The sequence below is a fragment of the Sander vitreus genome, chromosome 8 (assembly GCF_031162955.1).
Source record: "Sander vitreus isolate 19-12246 chromosome 8, sanVit1, whole genome shotgun sequence".
Taxonomy (NCBI): Eukaryota; Metazoa; Chordata; class Actinopteri; order Perciformes; family Percidae; genus Sander; species Sander vitreus.
Genome location: NC_135862.1, coordinates 28,726,804 through 28,742,615, shown reverse-complemented (window position 1 = coordinate 28,742,615; position 15,812 = coordinate 28,726,804). Strand labels below are relative to the sequence as shown.

The 15,812-nt window shown below is 40.3% G+C and overlaps 1 protein-coding gene across 1 annotated transcript; it reads left to right on the top strand.

Annotated features, from left to right (window-relative positions):
- The first annotated feature begins 1,044 nt into the window (after positions 1-1,044).
- LOC144521602 (DEP domain-containing protein 7-like) lies at positions 1,045-13,625 on the top strand. The gene is made up of 12 exons (XM_078256157.1): positions 1,045-1,111; positions 1,475-1,660; positions 1,867-2,008; positions 2,116-2,211; positions 3,292-3,476; positions 4,067-4,265; positions 4,662-4,813; positions 5,094-5,285; positions 7,194-7,336; positions 7,556-7,681; positions 10,280-10,355; positions 13,414-13,625. Exons 1-12 carry the CDS (start codon positions 1,045-1,047, stop codon positions 13,623-13,625), a joined length of 1,776 nt encoding a protein of 591 aa, XP_078112283.1.
- Positions 13,626-15,812: the final 2,187 nt, after the last annotated feature.

Sequence of the window (15,812 nt, the reverse complement as noted above, 5' to 3'; positions counted from 1 at the left end):
TAACGTAAACCAAAAAATAAGATAACGCTAGTTTGTCCATTCAATTTTAAGGTAATAGTGTTAAAAATATGTTAATGTCCCTATGAATCAAAACGTTTGTTGTTTAAAGTGAATTAGTCTGGTAAAATTGTGGTTTGTTGACGCTGATACATTACCTTTGGTGGTTGCGTATTTACGAATCCTACTATGGCCACGCCCTACAAAGCAGCTCGATTGGTTGGGGGGGTGTCAGACATTGACCTCGAGTGGTTAAGGTTAGGATAGCCGATTGGTCAGGATAGGACCTGTACAAATCGAGTTACCTTGCGTAAGCATGGACGCTTGGCCAATAGTAGTGTGTGAATGCTATTGGAGCAAGTGACAGCGAAATGATGCCATGCGATCAAAAGAAGCTCACCTGCTACTGAGTAGACTACCTTTGATGGTTTTCTATTGGCATATAGGACACAGAAAATTGTTCAAAACACAAATGAAATGGTTGAAATAGTCCAAACACACACAAGATATGAATACACATTCATATATCTACATCTATTATTGTTGCCTACTAATAGGTAAAATTGCACAAATGAATTAACTGATTTAAATTATGTAAAAAGGTTTCAGGTTTCAGGCAGTGCTCTTTACATTTTTGGCATTAAATGTTTTTCTCGTCCTTTGTAGCCACAGCACAGAGCTGGCAAGCCTACAAATAGGCTTTGGATTGTAGAGTCCGATCTGTGCCCATTTCCTATTCATTAATAATCTGTATTCCTAGGATTTGTTGTTTCAGCGTGTAATATGAACACATCATGTCAACATAGTGGACCTGGAGAATCTTTGGCGGTATGCCTATGTAGGCTACAAATAGATCCATTAAACTCCTGTCACGGTGTGACTTAGCCGTTTGTGCCATCTAGCGGTTAAATAGTAAACTTGTACATACTGCTTCTGCTTGGACGTTGTTTGTTTCACTGGTTGCTTTCTCCTGCGTGTCCACCTACCTTTTATTAACTAAAGAAACGAGCTTATTCCTCGGCTTTTCCATCATTTGGTAGGCTATACATGGCTTCAATAAAAGAAAGAGCCGCGGCGCTAAACCTTGCAGAAAAACTGTGTGTGCCTCCTCAAGGTATGTTAATCAAACCGCATTTCAACGAGGTGTTTGGACTTCTGCAGATCATGGAGGCCTGTTCATGTGTCTGATTAGTTCATTTTATCTTGGCCAACTACGATAAACTAAACGCAATAAAATGTACTTAAGTTGTTGGTCAATCCTCACTTATTAACAAGCAACCCCAGTTCACCGCTGCTGAAGTAGTTAGTTCGACTGTCTGTCATTCATATTCCTCCACAAGCCTTTCCTCTTCTCCATGCTTTGTCATCTCTCGGATTGTTCTATACACCCTTCTATTTATCTCTAGCCTACTCCAACCCTGCAGAGGTCATGTGTAAAATATGACCATTTTGATTTTCTCTGTGCCTTTTGTCTTAGCTCATGGAGTGGCCAGTAAACCAGTCCAGTCTCCCTCCATTTGGAGTGGCCTCATCTCCCACCTCAGGTCTTCTGTGACAGTGAAACGTCGACGAGTCCACCTTAAGTCTCACAATGACTGTTTCCCCGGCTCAGAGGCTGTTGATGTGGTGGCAGAACACATCAGCTGTGTCAAAGTCTTTGAGGGTGTGTGTGCGTGTGCATGCTGTTGGGCAGTGGATTTGATATATGGTAGCATTCTGTGTTAAGTTTTACATAAAATATTTGCCTCGGTTTTCCATTTAAGGGTTCCATTTGACTCAAGCTATCTCATAATTTTTTTCTTTTTATTTATGAACCAAAAGACATTCAACAAATTGCCATTTCCTCTTTCTGCTTGGTTAAAATGTAAGGTGCCAATGTGTCACGGGACAAAGTGGTGTGTGTGTGCCAGGCTCTGTTGGACTGCAATGTGTTTGAGGCAGTGGGTACCAAAGTGTTTGGCAAAGACAAGAAGCAAGCTGTGTTTCAGGACAGCAAGAGTGCACTTTACAGGTTATACACACAAACATACTCATCAAGTTAACTGTTTTTTTTCTGCAGTTAAAATGTTTTCACAATGGCTGTGAATGTGTTAACATGGTGCCTTTTTTTACACGCAGGTTTGTAGGTGTGTGTTCTCCTTCAGTCGATGAGTTGGAAAGAAGTTTGCTTGTGAAAGGGATCCAAAGACTCTTCTGCAGTGCTCCTTCAGACAGGTACTCTACATTAAAAAAACAGAATATAATGCAGTTCAATACAACACCACCACTAACTACAGCCTCCGCAATAACCATATAGTTAAACCTATCTCATACAGTCTCTGCAAACTCACACAAAAATTGTCTGTGTACTCAGTAAACTGCTCAGTAAATGTGTGTATGTGTGGGGAATATGAATACAATCTTTGATCACGGTATACAGCATTTTATATCATAAAAGTATATACCATGATTTACATTTTCTGGAAAGTCTATTAAAAGACATTTAAAAGAGTACTTCACCGATTTAGCATTGCACTATAATATTGTCAGATTCAACGATGGACAGTTTCAAAGGGGAAAAAAATCTGTGCAGCAGAACCAGAGACGTCTTTTTTTTTTTATTCTTTTAAATTCTTCTTCCTTGTCAAAATCTGGCACCCACATTACCCACAATGCAACACAATCACCAACAGATTAGCTGGAGGTAGGTGTGTGTGTGTGTGTGTGTGTGTGTGTGTGTGTGTGTGTGTGTGTGTGTGTGTGTGTGTGTGTGTGTGTGTGTGTGTGTGTGTGTGTGTGTGTGTGTGTGTGTGTGTGTGTGTGTGTGTGTGTGTGTGTGTGTGTGTGTGTGTGTGTGTGTGTGTGTGTGTGTGTGTGTGATGCTAGTAACGGCTAATGTAGCTAGAGCCAGTAGCCTCAAGCAAGAGATGAGGAGTGGGTCTGATTAGCTCACTTCTTTCTAACTCCACACCTCCACCATTTTTTAGATTTTAAAAGGCAATTTATCAGTTCCCCTTTTAAAGATTTGAAAATTAACAGATATGAATGTTTTTTCTTTTTGTCAAGTAAATTGAATACCTGACAAATACAAGTACTTAATCACATTGATGCAAAACCCTGTAAATCTAAAGTTGCCATTAAACAGTCCGGTTGATTGATTTGGAACATTGCCCACAATGTCTAATACAAGCAGAGATATTAAAGGGAGAGCAGACACTATAAATATGTGGCAAAATCTCTACAAGAAGTCCCTTTTTTTTTTTTTTTATTATGTCACCAGCATAAGCTCTCAGCTGTCTCTGTTTTGCATTCCAGGCAGGAAGCGCAGACATGTCCCACTGGCTCACATGTTCAGATGTCCACCCCTGTCAAATGTACTCAGGCATCCATAAAAGCCAACCAACTGGACACTCCTGCCACTGCCAGCCTGTCACTGGAGTCTCTGGTGGACAGTGTGAGTCCCAGCAGAGTGCAGACTGACACTGTTTTACCACAATCATGTAAGACACTAATGTCAGCATGTGTGTATTTCTTCCTGTTGTGCCACTTTTCCTCTGTTAAAGCATAAATTAATTATTTTAATATTTTTTTTCTCCTAATGTTACAAACTTACTCATGGTCACAGGGCTTTGAGCCTCTCTCAACATACACTGAGTGAAAGGCAAGAAAACCCCCTTAGTAGGACCAAAGAGAAAAAATGAAAGAAATAACTCTTTCAAATAGACATTTTTCACAGCAGAAGTTTTGACATAATCATAGTAGGAAAAGCACAGGTGCATTTAATAGCATTACTGATGGTTGCATTCCACTTATGGAGCCCCTGGTATTGCATGCTGGCTTACTGGAATAACTTACTGGGACTCTCAATGGAACTGAATCATTGTTAATTTCACCTGTGCTTTTCCTACTATGACAAGTCTAAATGTCTGCAGTGTTAAGGGTATATTCGGTTACTACCAGGGTTGAGTTCCATTGAATTTTAAGAGGCAGATCTGTTTTATTTAAAAAAAATCCTGTTTCCCTTGGAATAGAAAACCATACAACAGTACAGTATGATTAATATTATTTGTTGTCTTGCTCCACTCCCCAGTGGTAAAAGAGGTATGGCAGGAGCAGACTCTACTCAGGCTGTTAAACCTGGTGGAGCTCCCCCTGCTGGAAGGGGTGCTTCAATGCAGCCAGACCCCATCCCCTCCCCTAATTAACCTGTTGGCTCACAGTAACCCAGACCTGATCTACAGCAGTAACCACCTGGACAGGCAGATCATCAGGGCCTTCAGGGACTCTCAGTATGTATGGCTTTAATTATTTGCTGCTTACTTAACACTAATTAGCGATCTAAGCTGCAATACTGTGCTGCATATTTATATTTTCCATACATCTGTTACTGGTTCCTCAGGCGATTGCTATTAATGCAAATGTTATTGTTATCCAAAATATTGGATTAAAAAAGTATGCCTGCATTCCATGTTATCACTTCTTTCAAACATTAAAAAAATATAAGACAGAACCACATTAGTGGTTTCCCCATTTCCAGTCTTTGTGCTAAGCTAAGTTAACTAGCAGCTGGGGGTAGCTTCATATTTACAGTGCAGACATTAGAGTAGTTTCAATCAAATATATAGCGTATATAAAGATATAGTATCTTTAATTTAATGAAAAAATCTTTTTTGATTATCCCTCAGGGAGGATGAGTGGATCTGTGCAGCTCTGGACTGTCTGGACTTCCTCCCTGATCAGCCAGTGGTGGAGCTGAGCAGGGAGCTGCCGCACTGTTTCCCGCAAGATCAGGACAGTTGTGAGCAAGTGCCAGCTGGTAGCAGTTCACAAGATCGAGGCAAGTGCTTGGACGAGTATCACAATGGGGGGGTTGGCCTTCAAGAGCAAGGCAAGAAACTGGTGTCTCACAAAGGCTAGTGCCACTACCTGATTGTGTTTGGTGTCCTCACTTTTAGAAATACAATATGTATATGCGTTTTTTACAGTCTAATCGTGTCAGCTCTAAAGAAATGTTTGTTAGGTTTAATACTGTGTGTCAGGTTTGTGTTGGAAGCATACAACTGCCATTGTTAACAATATTACAATATACATTTTAATTTCTGTATTTCTGGCTTCAGTGCAGTCTCTGAGGTCTGTGTCCACCCCAGTCAACAACAGTGATGAGCAGCCTCCTCTCTCCCAGAGGGGTTTGGTCCAATGTAAGCTGCTGCTGTATGGGACCCTGGTGAAACATTACAGCCACGCAGACAGACCTCCACTGCTGCCCCAGCACATGACTGACATCTACACAGCCATCACTGACCTGCTGGGTAATAACTAGGATTGTGACTTTAGAAACTGTGGTTTCTCACAAGAAACCACAGTTTTTTTTTGTTTTTTTTTGCATATTTAGATTAACACTGTCCTAGCAAAAACAAACCAGGGATCGCAACCAAGCCTGTTTCCCTACCCAAGTTGCCCCCATTCCATTTTAACTTCATTACACCATGGTCTGGGTGAATACTTGATTCTGATTGGCTGCAGGATGTCCATAAAAAAAGTGATGTTGGACCCCTAGTAAAGGAGTTCCAGTGAAACTGATTGTTTACCATTCTAAATTAATGTACTACATTTTAAATGAAAAATAAAAATGTAAACATGTTATTTCCAACACTGAGTGTGGAAATGACAGTGCCTCGTCCTCTGAACACCACAGAATGGCGCTAACACACAAGCTGCAAGAAATAATTGCATTGCCCCTCTGAACTTACTTTTACTGTTTCACAGCGATCATCTTTCATCCCAGTCGCTGTTCAACAAGCTACTTCAGGCTGTGGCTGACAGTACACTTGTTGATAATTTGTTGTAAAAGTCTTGATATTGATTTGGCAACATTAACATGGCTGGATAGCTAGCTTGTCTTGTTGTTAAATCTTATTGTCAAATTATATTCACTGATTGTCAACCGTATGCAATGTTATTTACTTTAAATCTTGCTAGCAGTTAGCTTGCAAGATAGCTTGCTAGCTTGTTAGCTGGCTAATGTCGGGCTCATAGCTGAGTCAAAGAATTTCTAATAAGGGAAGAAGTTACTGTATACTAGTATACTCTCGATACTATATACTATACCCCTCAAAATCCACTTTTCTCAGGACATAATTTTTTGTCTAGTAATTTGAATGTTGCATTCGAAAGGGGAGGCAAAGAAAATATACACTGCTGGGGTGTTAGATTTTTTTAAAGTCGCTTTTTTGTTCTAAAAAGCCTTTTAAAATGTCAATGACGTCATACACATCATACGGCCGGAGAAACTGCTTTACGGCAAGCTCTGAGTCACTTCCTTTGTTTTCTCGAGGCATCGACAACACAGCTGACAGGTTACGCACTCCCTGTCAATATACGTGCTAGAAAGAGGTTTGCTAATGTTTTAAAGACCATGCCGAAATATTCACTCTGACATTCTGCTTCCGCTTCGGATGCCGTCAAGCGGGATCTCTGGTCGTAATCAGTCCTTCACTGACCAATCAGCATTCATTAGCAGAATGCTAGCGTGTTATGGACAACGACGACTAAACTGTAAGAACTGTAAGAAATCGAAAGGACATAAGTGCTTGTTGATTCAACTTTCGACCTATAATCCATGTTGAACTTGCAAAAACTACAATCAAATCTGAGCTTTCTCAACGGCAATCGGGCGAAAGAGACAAATTTAGAGGTCTAGCTCCATAGAGTCCCATTCTTTTTGCACTCGCCTGCGATCACCCCCAGTGGAACTCTGTTGGAACTGCAACCAAATTCGGTACAATGGGGCTAAATAGGGAGTGAAAAGGCTTTCCGTAGACAGGCTTTGGCTGAGCCAAAGAGTTTTGAGCCGAGCGGACTAGAAATCTGTTGCCAGGTCAGATCTAAGATCTGTCCTATTTCCTGGAGCAGTGAACAACGTTTGCATTGCATAAGAAACTCATGGGATTGGAATAAATTTTCCCGGTATAAGTCAAAGCCTCCGGTGTTACCAAGGAAACAAATTACTTATTTGAAATAACTTTATATTTTGATTGATAAACTCATGAAAATATAAATTAATGGTCTTACATTTTTTGTGTGCAATTGACCATGGTATGAGCCGGTTAACCACCTTCCAGGTGTCCAATATCAGGAATTGGCTGCGGGTCACACGGTTCTGGTATCGGGCATTAACCCTTTTATATCAAATTAGTGTGTGTCTCTTGCCTTCCCAGTGAATGCTAAATTGGACATAGCTCTTGAAGCTCTGCAGTTGTGCCTGAAGTTGCTGCCTTCTGGCTGCAGAGATGAGCTGCTCAAGCTGCTTACATTCATGGCTCTGGCAGCTGACCCGCAAAGGATAAAACTGGACAAGGAGGTAAGAGTTGGAGACTAAATCGAGTGTTGGATAATGCATTATTAAAATGTCCAAGAAAATAATGTCTGAAAGTTGAAAGTCATCACCGTGGCACCACTTTTCCACCTGTCTTTAGCTAGAGAAGTAAGAAGCATGTAAAATAGAGGGCTTGTTTTTCCAAAACTGTGCAACCTGTTTTTTCTGTAATTTGACATTAAAGTTGTACTGCGGAATATGTAGATGGAGAACAGACAGGCAGTGAAGAGGTCCTTCTCGAGGGCAATACTCTACAGCAGGGTTCTTTCAAAAGAGAAAGAGGACCTGATGGTGGTCTTCATACTCAGCAACATAAAGGACATTTTTAAGGTAAGGGAATGTCAGAATAATTAGAATCAGAAAAGGGTTTATTGCCAAGTAAGTAACACTTACAAGAAATTTGCTTTGGTGGATGGATACATTATACTTCTGCTCTTGTGCCCTGATGAATTCCCACAATGGAATAAAAAGTAGTGTCCATTGCATTTACACTACATTCTGCTAACAATAACACAATGCAGTGCATCACATTTAGATACAAAAACTACAGTTGTGACTCCACATCTGTCAGTGATTTTAAAAATGACGATGAATCATAAATGTCAGAAATCTCAGTTTACTGCTCCCTATAGATTAAACAGTATAGCACACAGTGTATATTATATAGCGAGAGTAGTGAATCAGGGAACAGGGAAGTGGTTTTGGTCACCTAAGAGTCTACAGCTATGCTAGCGTCTCTGTAGAGTGGTGCTTTGAGCTAAATGTTAACATCAGCATGCTAACATGCTCACATTGACAATGCTAAAGCGCTGATGTTCAGCAGGTATCATTTTATAGTAATTTAAAGGTGCAATATGTAATACTGACAGCTAGTGTTTAAAATAGTTACTGCAGTACAAATTCAAAATACTGGAGAGAGTCATCTCCCCCGCCCCCTCCTCCCCAGACTGGAAGTTCACATTGGTTGCCAGGCTGAGACCGGAGCATCCACAACAATGTTGCTAGACGCTTGTCTCACATAGCCAGACATTACTCCACAGCACAGCGGAGTAGCTAACGTTAGATGGCTATATTGACAGTCATAAAAGCCCGTGCTCACGTGGAGCTCTGTACCCAACTGACAGACGCACTTTTTCGGCTTAGAATTACCATAGGAACTGCTAAAAATCCCACAACCTCGCCATCCTCTCCACACGCCAGACAGACACACTTCCTCGGCTTAGAATTACGATAGGAACCACTAAAAATACCACTACCTTGCCATCCTTTTCCACGACTGAACACACTTTATTGGCTTAGAATTACGGCAACAATCGCTAAACACTGCAAACTCAAGGTCTCCGATTTACAGCCCCCCTCTCTTGGCTTCAAATAACTCACCGTTGTCAGCTACAGCCACTGAACAGGCTACACGTTGTAAACCGCCATGGCTGCTTGCCTGGTCCTCTGCTCACGTTAGCAGTTAGCAGGGTTAGCATGGCGGCGTTAGCCAGGACCAGTTGGGATCACTTCACTGGCTGTGTCTCAATTGTTTTTGCGAGTAACCAACTCAGGTACTCTAGCTATATAATTTAATGTGAGTAGCTACACAAATGTTGAAATGACATAAAATGCCCATCCCTAGTAGCTGTGATAAATTAGCCTGAAGCTAATGCTTACCTGTTCAAGAGGAAATTGGCCAACTCTGTGTCCTTATAGTCTCTAAACTGTCTCCATCTTTCAAATGCATCTCCAATATTTTCTCAGACGGGTTTGTTACGTCTCTGGTCACGCAACTATTACAAATATGCCGTTTTTTTTGTCGGGTAAAATCAATCTCTGTTGATCCTGTTCTTTTGTTTGTTGCTTTTATGGCTGTACTAACCTTACAGCTGTAGCACGCTGGGTTTACGTTTTTACAGGTATATCTGGCAACCCGGCCTGGCTGACAAACTGGGCAGTTGATAACAACAAACAGGCCAAAACACAAACAGAAATTCCATCACGGAACGGAAATTTCAAAAGGAGAAAATACTGGCATTAGCATTGTTGTCAGAAAAGATAGTATTTCAACTTAGCATGTTTCCTTAATATCTGATGATGCATTGTGGTCATTTTTGGATTTATTACAGTAAATATATTACATATTGGACCTTTTGATAGCTTTGAGATTTCAGTCTGGACCAAAGTGTTAGACCGAGTCGGCCGGCAGTCCCAGCATTGCCATCCCTAGAGTCACACCGCTAGCATGCCTAAAAAAAGAATACTCCAAATTTAAAAGGTTGTGATATCCTAACTTGTAATGCCTAAAATGGGTAAAGCTCCCATAATGCAACTGAATATCATTTTTCCTAGGCACTCCTTGCATGTTTTTTAAACTCCACGCCCGCAATGTGTAACAAAGCCTGTTAAAAATGTGTAGCCCCGAGCCTAAAGCTGAGCCTAGGTAACCCTGATGACATCACTATGATGTCATCTGGGTTTCTCAGACTTGACAAAGCTCCAGAGGCACAGATGACATTATGCAACTGTTTTCACAGGAACAAATTTCTCAAATTGAGTTGCAAAATATAGTTTAGAAAATGCTTGGGCTGACCCTAATGCTTCAAAGCTTCGATCATTGCCATGGTAATCGATGCCCAAATCAGTATTCGATTGCTTCTATTATTATTATTATTATTATTATTATTATTATTATTATTATTATATGCATTACCCCAAAAATTATAAATAGCCCATGAAATTAGAAATAGTAATCCCACTAGCTTTGAAGCCCCAAAAGTGATATTCGGGACAGCCATAGAAAATGCTTTCTCAGACATTTGTGTGGGCTTCAGTAAAAAGGATAAGTGGAAACTTAAATTGAAATTTCTCAAGTGTAATTTTATCCCCAAACCATTTTCTGCCAGTAAATAATTTTCCACCAAGATTTTATTTTCTTTGTTCCAGATACCAGGGGCTCTGCACAAAGGAGTGAGTGACAAGCTGGCCAGTCTCGTACAGGGAAAGCAGCCTGATGTGACTGGTAAATGACTGCAATAGCGCTCAACAGTCCCGCCCCTCCTTCGAGAGACCTTGGGTTCCAGAAGTAAATTTCCCATTCATTTCTCCCATTGATAAAGAGTTTTAGACCATGCCTTAGGCTAACCAGCTACGACGTGACTCATAAGCATACAACCTACAATTTCGACGGAAAAAACTAACAGAAAATCAAAAAAAAGTCAAAGGTACAAGACTGTGTACATGGCCTAGTTTCATTATCGAGCGAAGGAACTACTCATCCCATAAACCACCGCACACCATGAATAAAGGAAGCTACGTTAGTTTAGCTGACAGTTAATTCGGCTAACCGCTATCTGAGACGGCATGTAATAACTTTAAAAGACCCTCAAAATAAGACCTGAAAATAACCGTTAAACTATATAACATAAATAGTAACATAAATAGCTGACTATAAACTATAGTCAGCTGTAGCCTGCTTTACCCAGTGTTTAGTTTGAGTTAATGTTATTTTAGACTGAATCAAGCTGTCAGCTAGCAGTTAGCCAAATTAGCTGTTAGCTAAACTAACGTTAGCTTCAGTGCTTAATTTGTAAAGTGGGAGGTCCCGGAGCGCAGAGAGGGGGTGGATCCGGCGAGTCAAAATCGGGGGTTGGAGGTAACGTTATAAAAAAAAAATTACACTGGCTACGTAGCTTCTGACTAAAAAAAACCTAAACAACGCTGTGTGTACATTAGGGCAAGGTTTATTTTTATTTCACAACATGCCCTCTGCATTGGTGCGAAATGTAAAAAAAAATAAACTACACTGTAACAATCGTTTTCACAAGCAGCAATTATCCATCGGACTATTAAATTAACCAAAAAACCCACCGTGGTCTCCACATTCTTGATTGGCAGAAACATTTGTTCCTTGTTTGGGATCCGACTGGCCAGCGTATTTGAAAAAGTTAATCAAACTTTGTTGTCTTTTTGACATTTTTCCCCGAGTGAAATGAGGCTATAACAGCAATCTCAACCAGCACAAGCGCTTGTGTCACTTGAAGTGCAGCGCCGCACTGTTGAATGCCTCCCCTTCCTCCATCCCTCTCCCCACTCCGTCTTACCCTGAAAATTCACCTCAAAACGCATCAAAAATACAAACGTAAGATTTTTGTGGCACTTCAATGGGGAATAAAAACTAACAAGACAGATAACATTGAACACTACACAAACAGTCTTTTTTTTTTTTTTCATTTAGGCAAATTTTTCATGGTGACGCAGGAGGTGCAGCCCCCCCTCCTCACCAGCATGAGTTCCACCAATCAGAGGCATCACTGTGGGATTGTTCAGGATTGTGGGTAATGGAGTACTTATTTCAAAACACGGTTGGTGCCCCATGAACTTTTGGCATCTATATGAGCATATACAATCGCTTAGTCATGTCGTAGCTGGTTTTAAGTCTACCATCGACGGTTCCGATTTATGGCTTATACAATTTGTCAATGGAGAAATTGCATTGTATTTTTACTTCCGGAACCCGCTGTTGAGCTCTATACCACCATGTGTCTAGTTACAGAACACTTGGGGGGGACACTGTTTCATTTGTATCTGTCATGATCTCTTACTTTTTACACTGGTTGACACAGGCAATTCTGCAGGCAATGTTCTTCTTGGCATAACATTGTTTGTTGAATATTTTGAATATTTTTCTACAGCAGGTGGATCCTTCAAAAGGCTCTGCTGTAAGCTGTAGACTGCTGTAGTCACTGCTGCCTCAAGTTAAAAGTTACTATTAATTCATCACATTTTTAAAAATCACAAACTATTGGAAATCAACTTTATTCATAGAAAATGGAAGATTATCAAAATTATGTCACAATATTTTACACTTTCATATATTGGGCCAATCGACCCCAATCTGATGATACATTTTTGAGCAGCTAACTGATAAAGTGTCCACTTCATAAATACAGGATATTTAAGATTGCTTCCTTAGCCCATGTCCTGACTAAAACAAACTGCTTTTATGTGACTTATTAAACAGTGAGTGACACAATTACAAGATAAAGTAAATGGTAAAATGTAGTGTAACACTTAACACAAGTCAGCCAACGTGTTCAGTAATGTCAGTTTCACTGCAGCGTATCTAAAGTCTGCTAACTTTAGCCAACATTAGCCACCATGAGCTACTGGTCACACCAGACCCAGTACGGTTATAACCGTAACATCCCTGTGCTGAATTAAGGAAAGGTGTATTGTGTATGAGTTAAATTCAATTTGTAAAAGAGAGAATGTGTCATTTATTATATTAAATGTTACACAGCCTTGCTTAAAAGCTACACTAACCAATGTTTTCATATTCCAACAGATCAAATGTGACAGGGGTCGCGTGATGCACCCACAGAGAATTAACACGGGACCCTACAGTTCTCCTCAGCTCTGTGGAGTGTCTTAGTGTCTTTTAGCTCATTGTTTAATTTTTACAGCTAGTTTTTGTTTACTCTTATGGCCTCTTATCAATCTCAAATACGTTCTGATAAACCTGCCCAACACCAAACGGCAGACAAGGTTAGCAACTAGCTGCTTTACAGAGTGGAGTATTTAGCAGGTATAGAGCTACATATTCCCATCAGAGGATGGTGGACACAAAACAGAGCTGAAAGCAAAGTAAATATTGACCATACATTTGTCGAGTGGGCAGAAACTTAAATTGAATGCTAATGTTGCTCCATTTCTGCTGGATTTGTAAGTGGCCACACTTAACACCCTTAGAAATCATGTGTTAACATTGTGTTGCCCCTGAGTGGCCACAACTAATAACCAGGGCCACACTGAATCTGCAGACGCAAAATTTTCCGCAGAATTTTCTGCAGATTAAAAAATAAATAAAATTAAACTCAGAATGTTAACAAATCTCCACTACAAGCAAAAAAACTGTCCGCTAAATTCTGTAGATTTAAATCTGGATCACTGCTGAAAACTATAAAACAATAATAACAAGCAGATTCCGTTTGGGCCTTAATGCAATGTTCATGATTGTGGCAGTTAATTTGAACTCTTCCCTCCCTTTTTAAAACTAGTTTTTCTTTTCTGTCCTTCAGGCTTCACGTTCTGTCAGCGTGTCTCCAGCAGGACTTGCGCTGACTCTACAAAGAAGACCACCAACCAGGAACTGTGGATTATGCTAAACAGCATCCACCTGGACACCAAGAGATCTGCCAAGGAGAAAAAGCGCCTACTTGGACAGTTTTATCAAGCCCACCCAGAGATATTTACCCAGTACTTTGGTGAATCTGCTGTTAATGTGCTGTAGTTTTGTGAAGACTATGACACCGTATATATATCTCTGTCTTTTACAGTCAGTTTCAACAGTAGCTACTTTTTGCCTTTTACATTTTTGGTAAATTGTTGGTCTTTCAGACAAAAGCTAACTGACTTAAAAGACATATTTGTGACTGACAATAAATCTTAGTGGAGATTTTAAAGATACCTCCAGCATATGATTGCGCTTGTATGTATGTATGTATGTATGTATTTGCTTTATTGAAGAAAAAAATAAATAAACAGTTGATGTGTTTGGCCTTGTTTCTTTTGAAAAACATTTTAGAACATAAATAGTATATTCTTGTGGTTAAGCTTGAACATGTGTTTTTTTTCTTTTATGGGTGTGAACAAAAAAAAGTGCCTTTTGTGAATTAAAATTTTCTAAGTCTGTAAATATGTGTATGTTTCCTGATATACTCAACCCCTATATTTGTGTATTTTAATTTAATTTGTGTAGCAAATTTTGAAAAATATGGATTGATGGACTGACTGTATAAAAGTGAATCAAAAAAGTGTCTTCTTGCAAGATATGTTGCGAAAATCCTCTGCCAAATTATCTAAAAGTTGTTATTTCATTAACCTAGCTCACTTTACAACCAAATTTAACTTGGGGAATTGGACATAACCTTCAGATCTTCTCAACACAATTACAAGTAAGATGGCGGACAGTTATCCCATTAGTTATGACTTCATTTCACATCTATTGTTTTATATCTATGGTCTGGCAATGTGAGACTGTGTGTGTGTGTGCTTGTTTTACTATATTCGTGGGGTCCAAAAACCGGGGAATACAGTATACTTGTGGGGTCTGCATACCCTTGTGGGGCCCAAAATGCTGGACCCCACAAGGTTAAAGGGCTGTTTGAGGGTTAAGACTTGGGTTTTAGGATTAGGGTAAGGGTTAAGGTTAGGCATTTAGTTGTGATGGTTAAGGGGCTAGGCGATGCATTATGTCAATGACGGGTCCCCACAAAGATAGTGAACCAAACGTGTGTGTGTGTGGGCTCGACTGTTACTTCATGTTAGCCTCACCCATACAGGAAGAGTCGCTTCGGGTTATGGTAGATGCTTGATCACACCCCCATAGAGCTCAACAGTTCCGCCCACAGCGGGTACCGGAAGTAAAAATACAATGCAATTTATCCATTGACAACTGGAGTATAAGCCATAAATCGTAACCGTTGATGGTAGACTTAAAACCAGCTACGACATGACGATTGTATATGCTCATATAGACGCCAAAAGTTCATGGGGCACCAACCTTGTTTTGAAATAAATGTCTTTTACTCATGATGTCTTGGATAAGTACTTCATTACCCACAATCCTGAACGATCCCACAGTGATGCCTCTGATTAGTGGAATTCATGCTGGTGAGGAGGGGGGGTGTCAGTACCATAGACAGTAAAAAGAACCGGGTCAATACCATAGACTGTATGGTCAGTACCATAGACAGTATATAAACTGGACCAACAGATCCCGTTGCTCTGGACGGAGACCAGTGAAGGATATTAGAAGCACTTTTCCGGTGATGGCTGAGCAGCCTCCAACTGAGCTCGAAGACGTAGATGTGACGTGAGCAACCTGTCTGAAAGTTGTAAGTCTTCTGGTAGCTGTGCCAAGAGAAATCTCAATCATTCCCAATCTTACAGAGGCGGAGAGCGTAAGTATATGTAAGGAGATAACATAGGCACAGGCTAATTATTGCCTACTAAAATGCTAGTTAACATTAGTAATTACACTTAAACACGAATGTAAGTCGAAACTGCCTGCGAGCTTCTCCTGTACTATACGGTAATTCCTCTACTATGCGACAGTAAGTCGCGTGGTTATGACACAGTCGTTAGCCTATTTTTACAAAAACGTCTGCTACGGAGCCATAACGTGAGATACAAGGTAATGGAGCCTTTTATACATTGTCGTGTTTCTTTAGAAATAAACAATGGACAAATAAAGTCTTTAAACGCTTCAGATGTAAAGTTATTCGCTGTCAAAGTGACGTCAAAATGAATGGCAGTCAATGGGATGCTAACAGGGGGTGAGTGCTTGTGAGCATTAAAATAGCGCCATAGGAGGTACGCGTTGTGAGGAGAAGCTTACCCCCTTGGGAGCTACGCGTTCCGGGGAGAGGCTTACCCCTTTGGTCAGTACCCGATCTGTGCCATGAATGTATTAAGA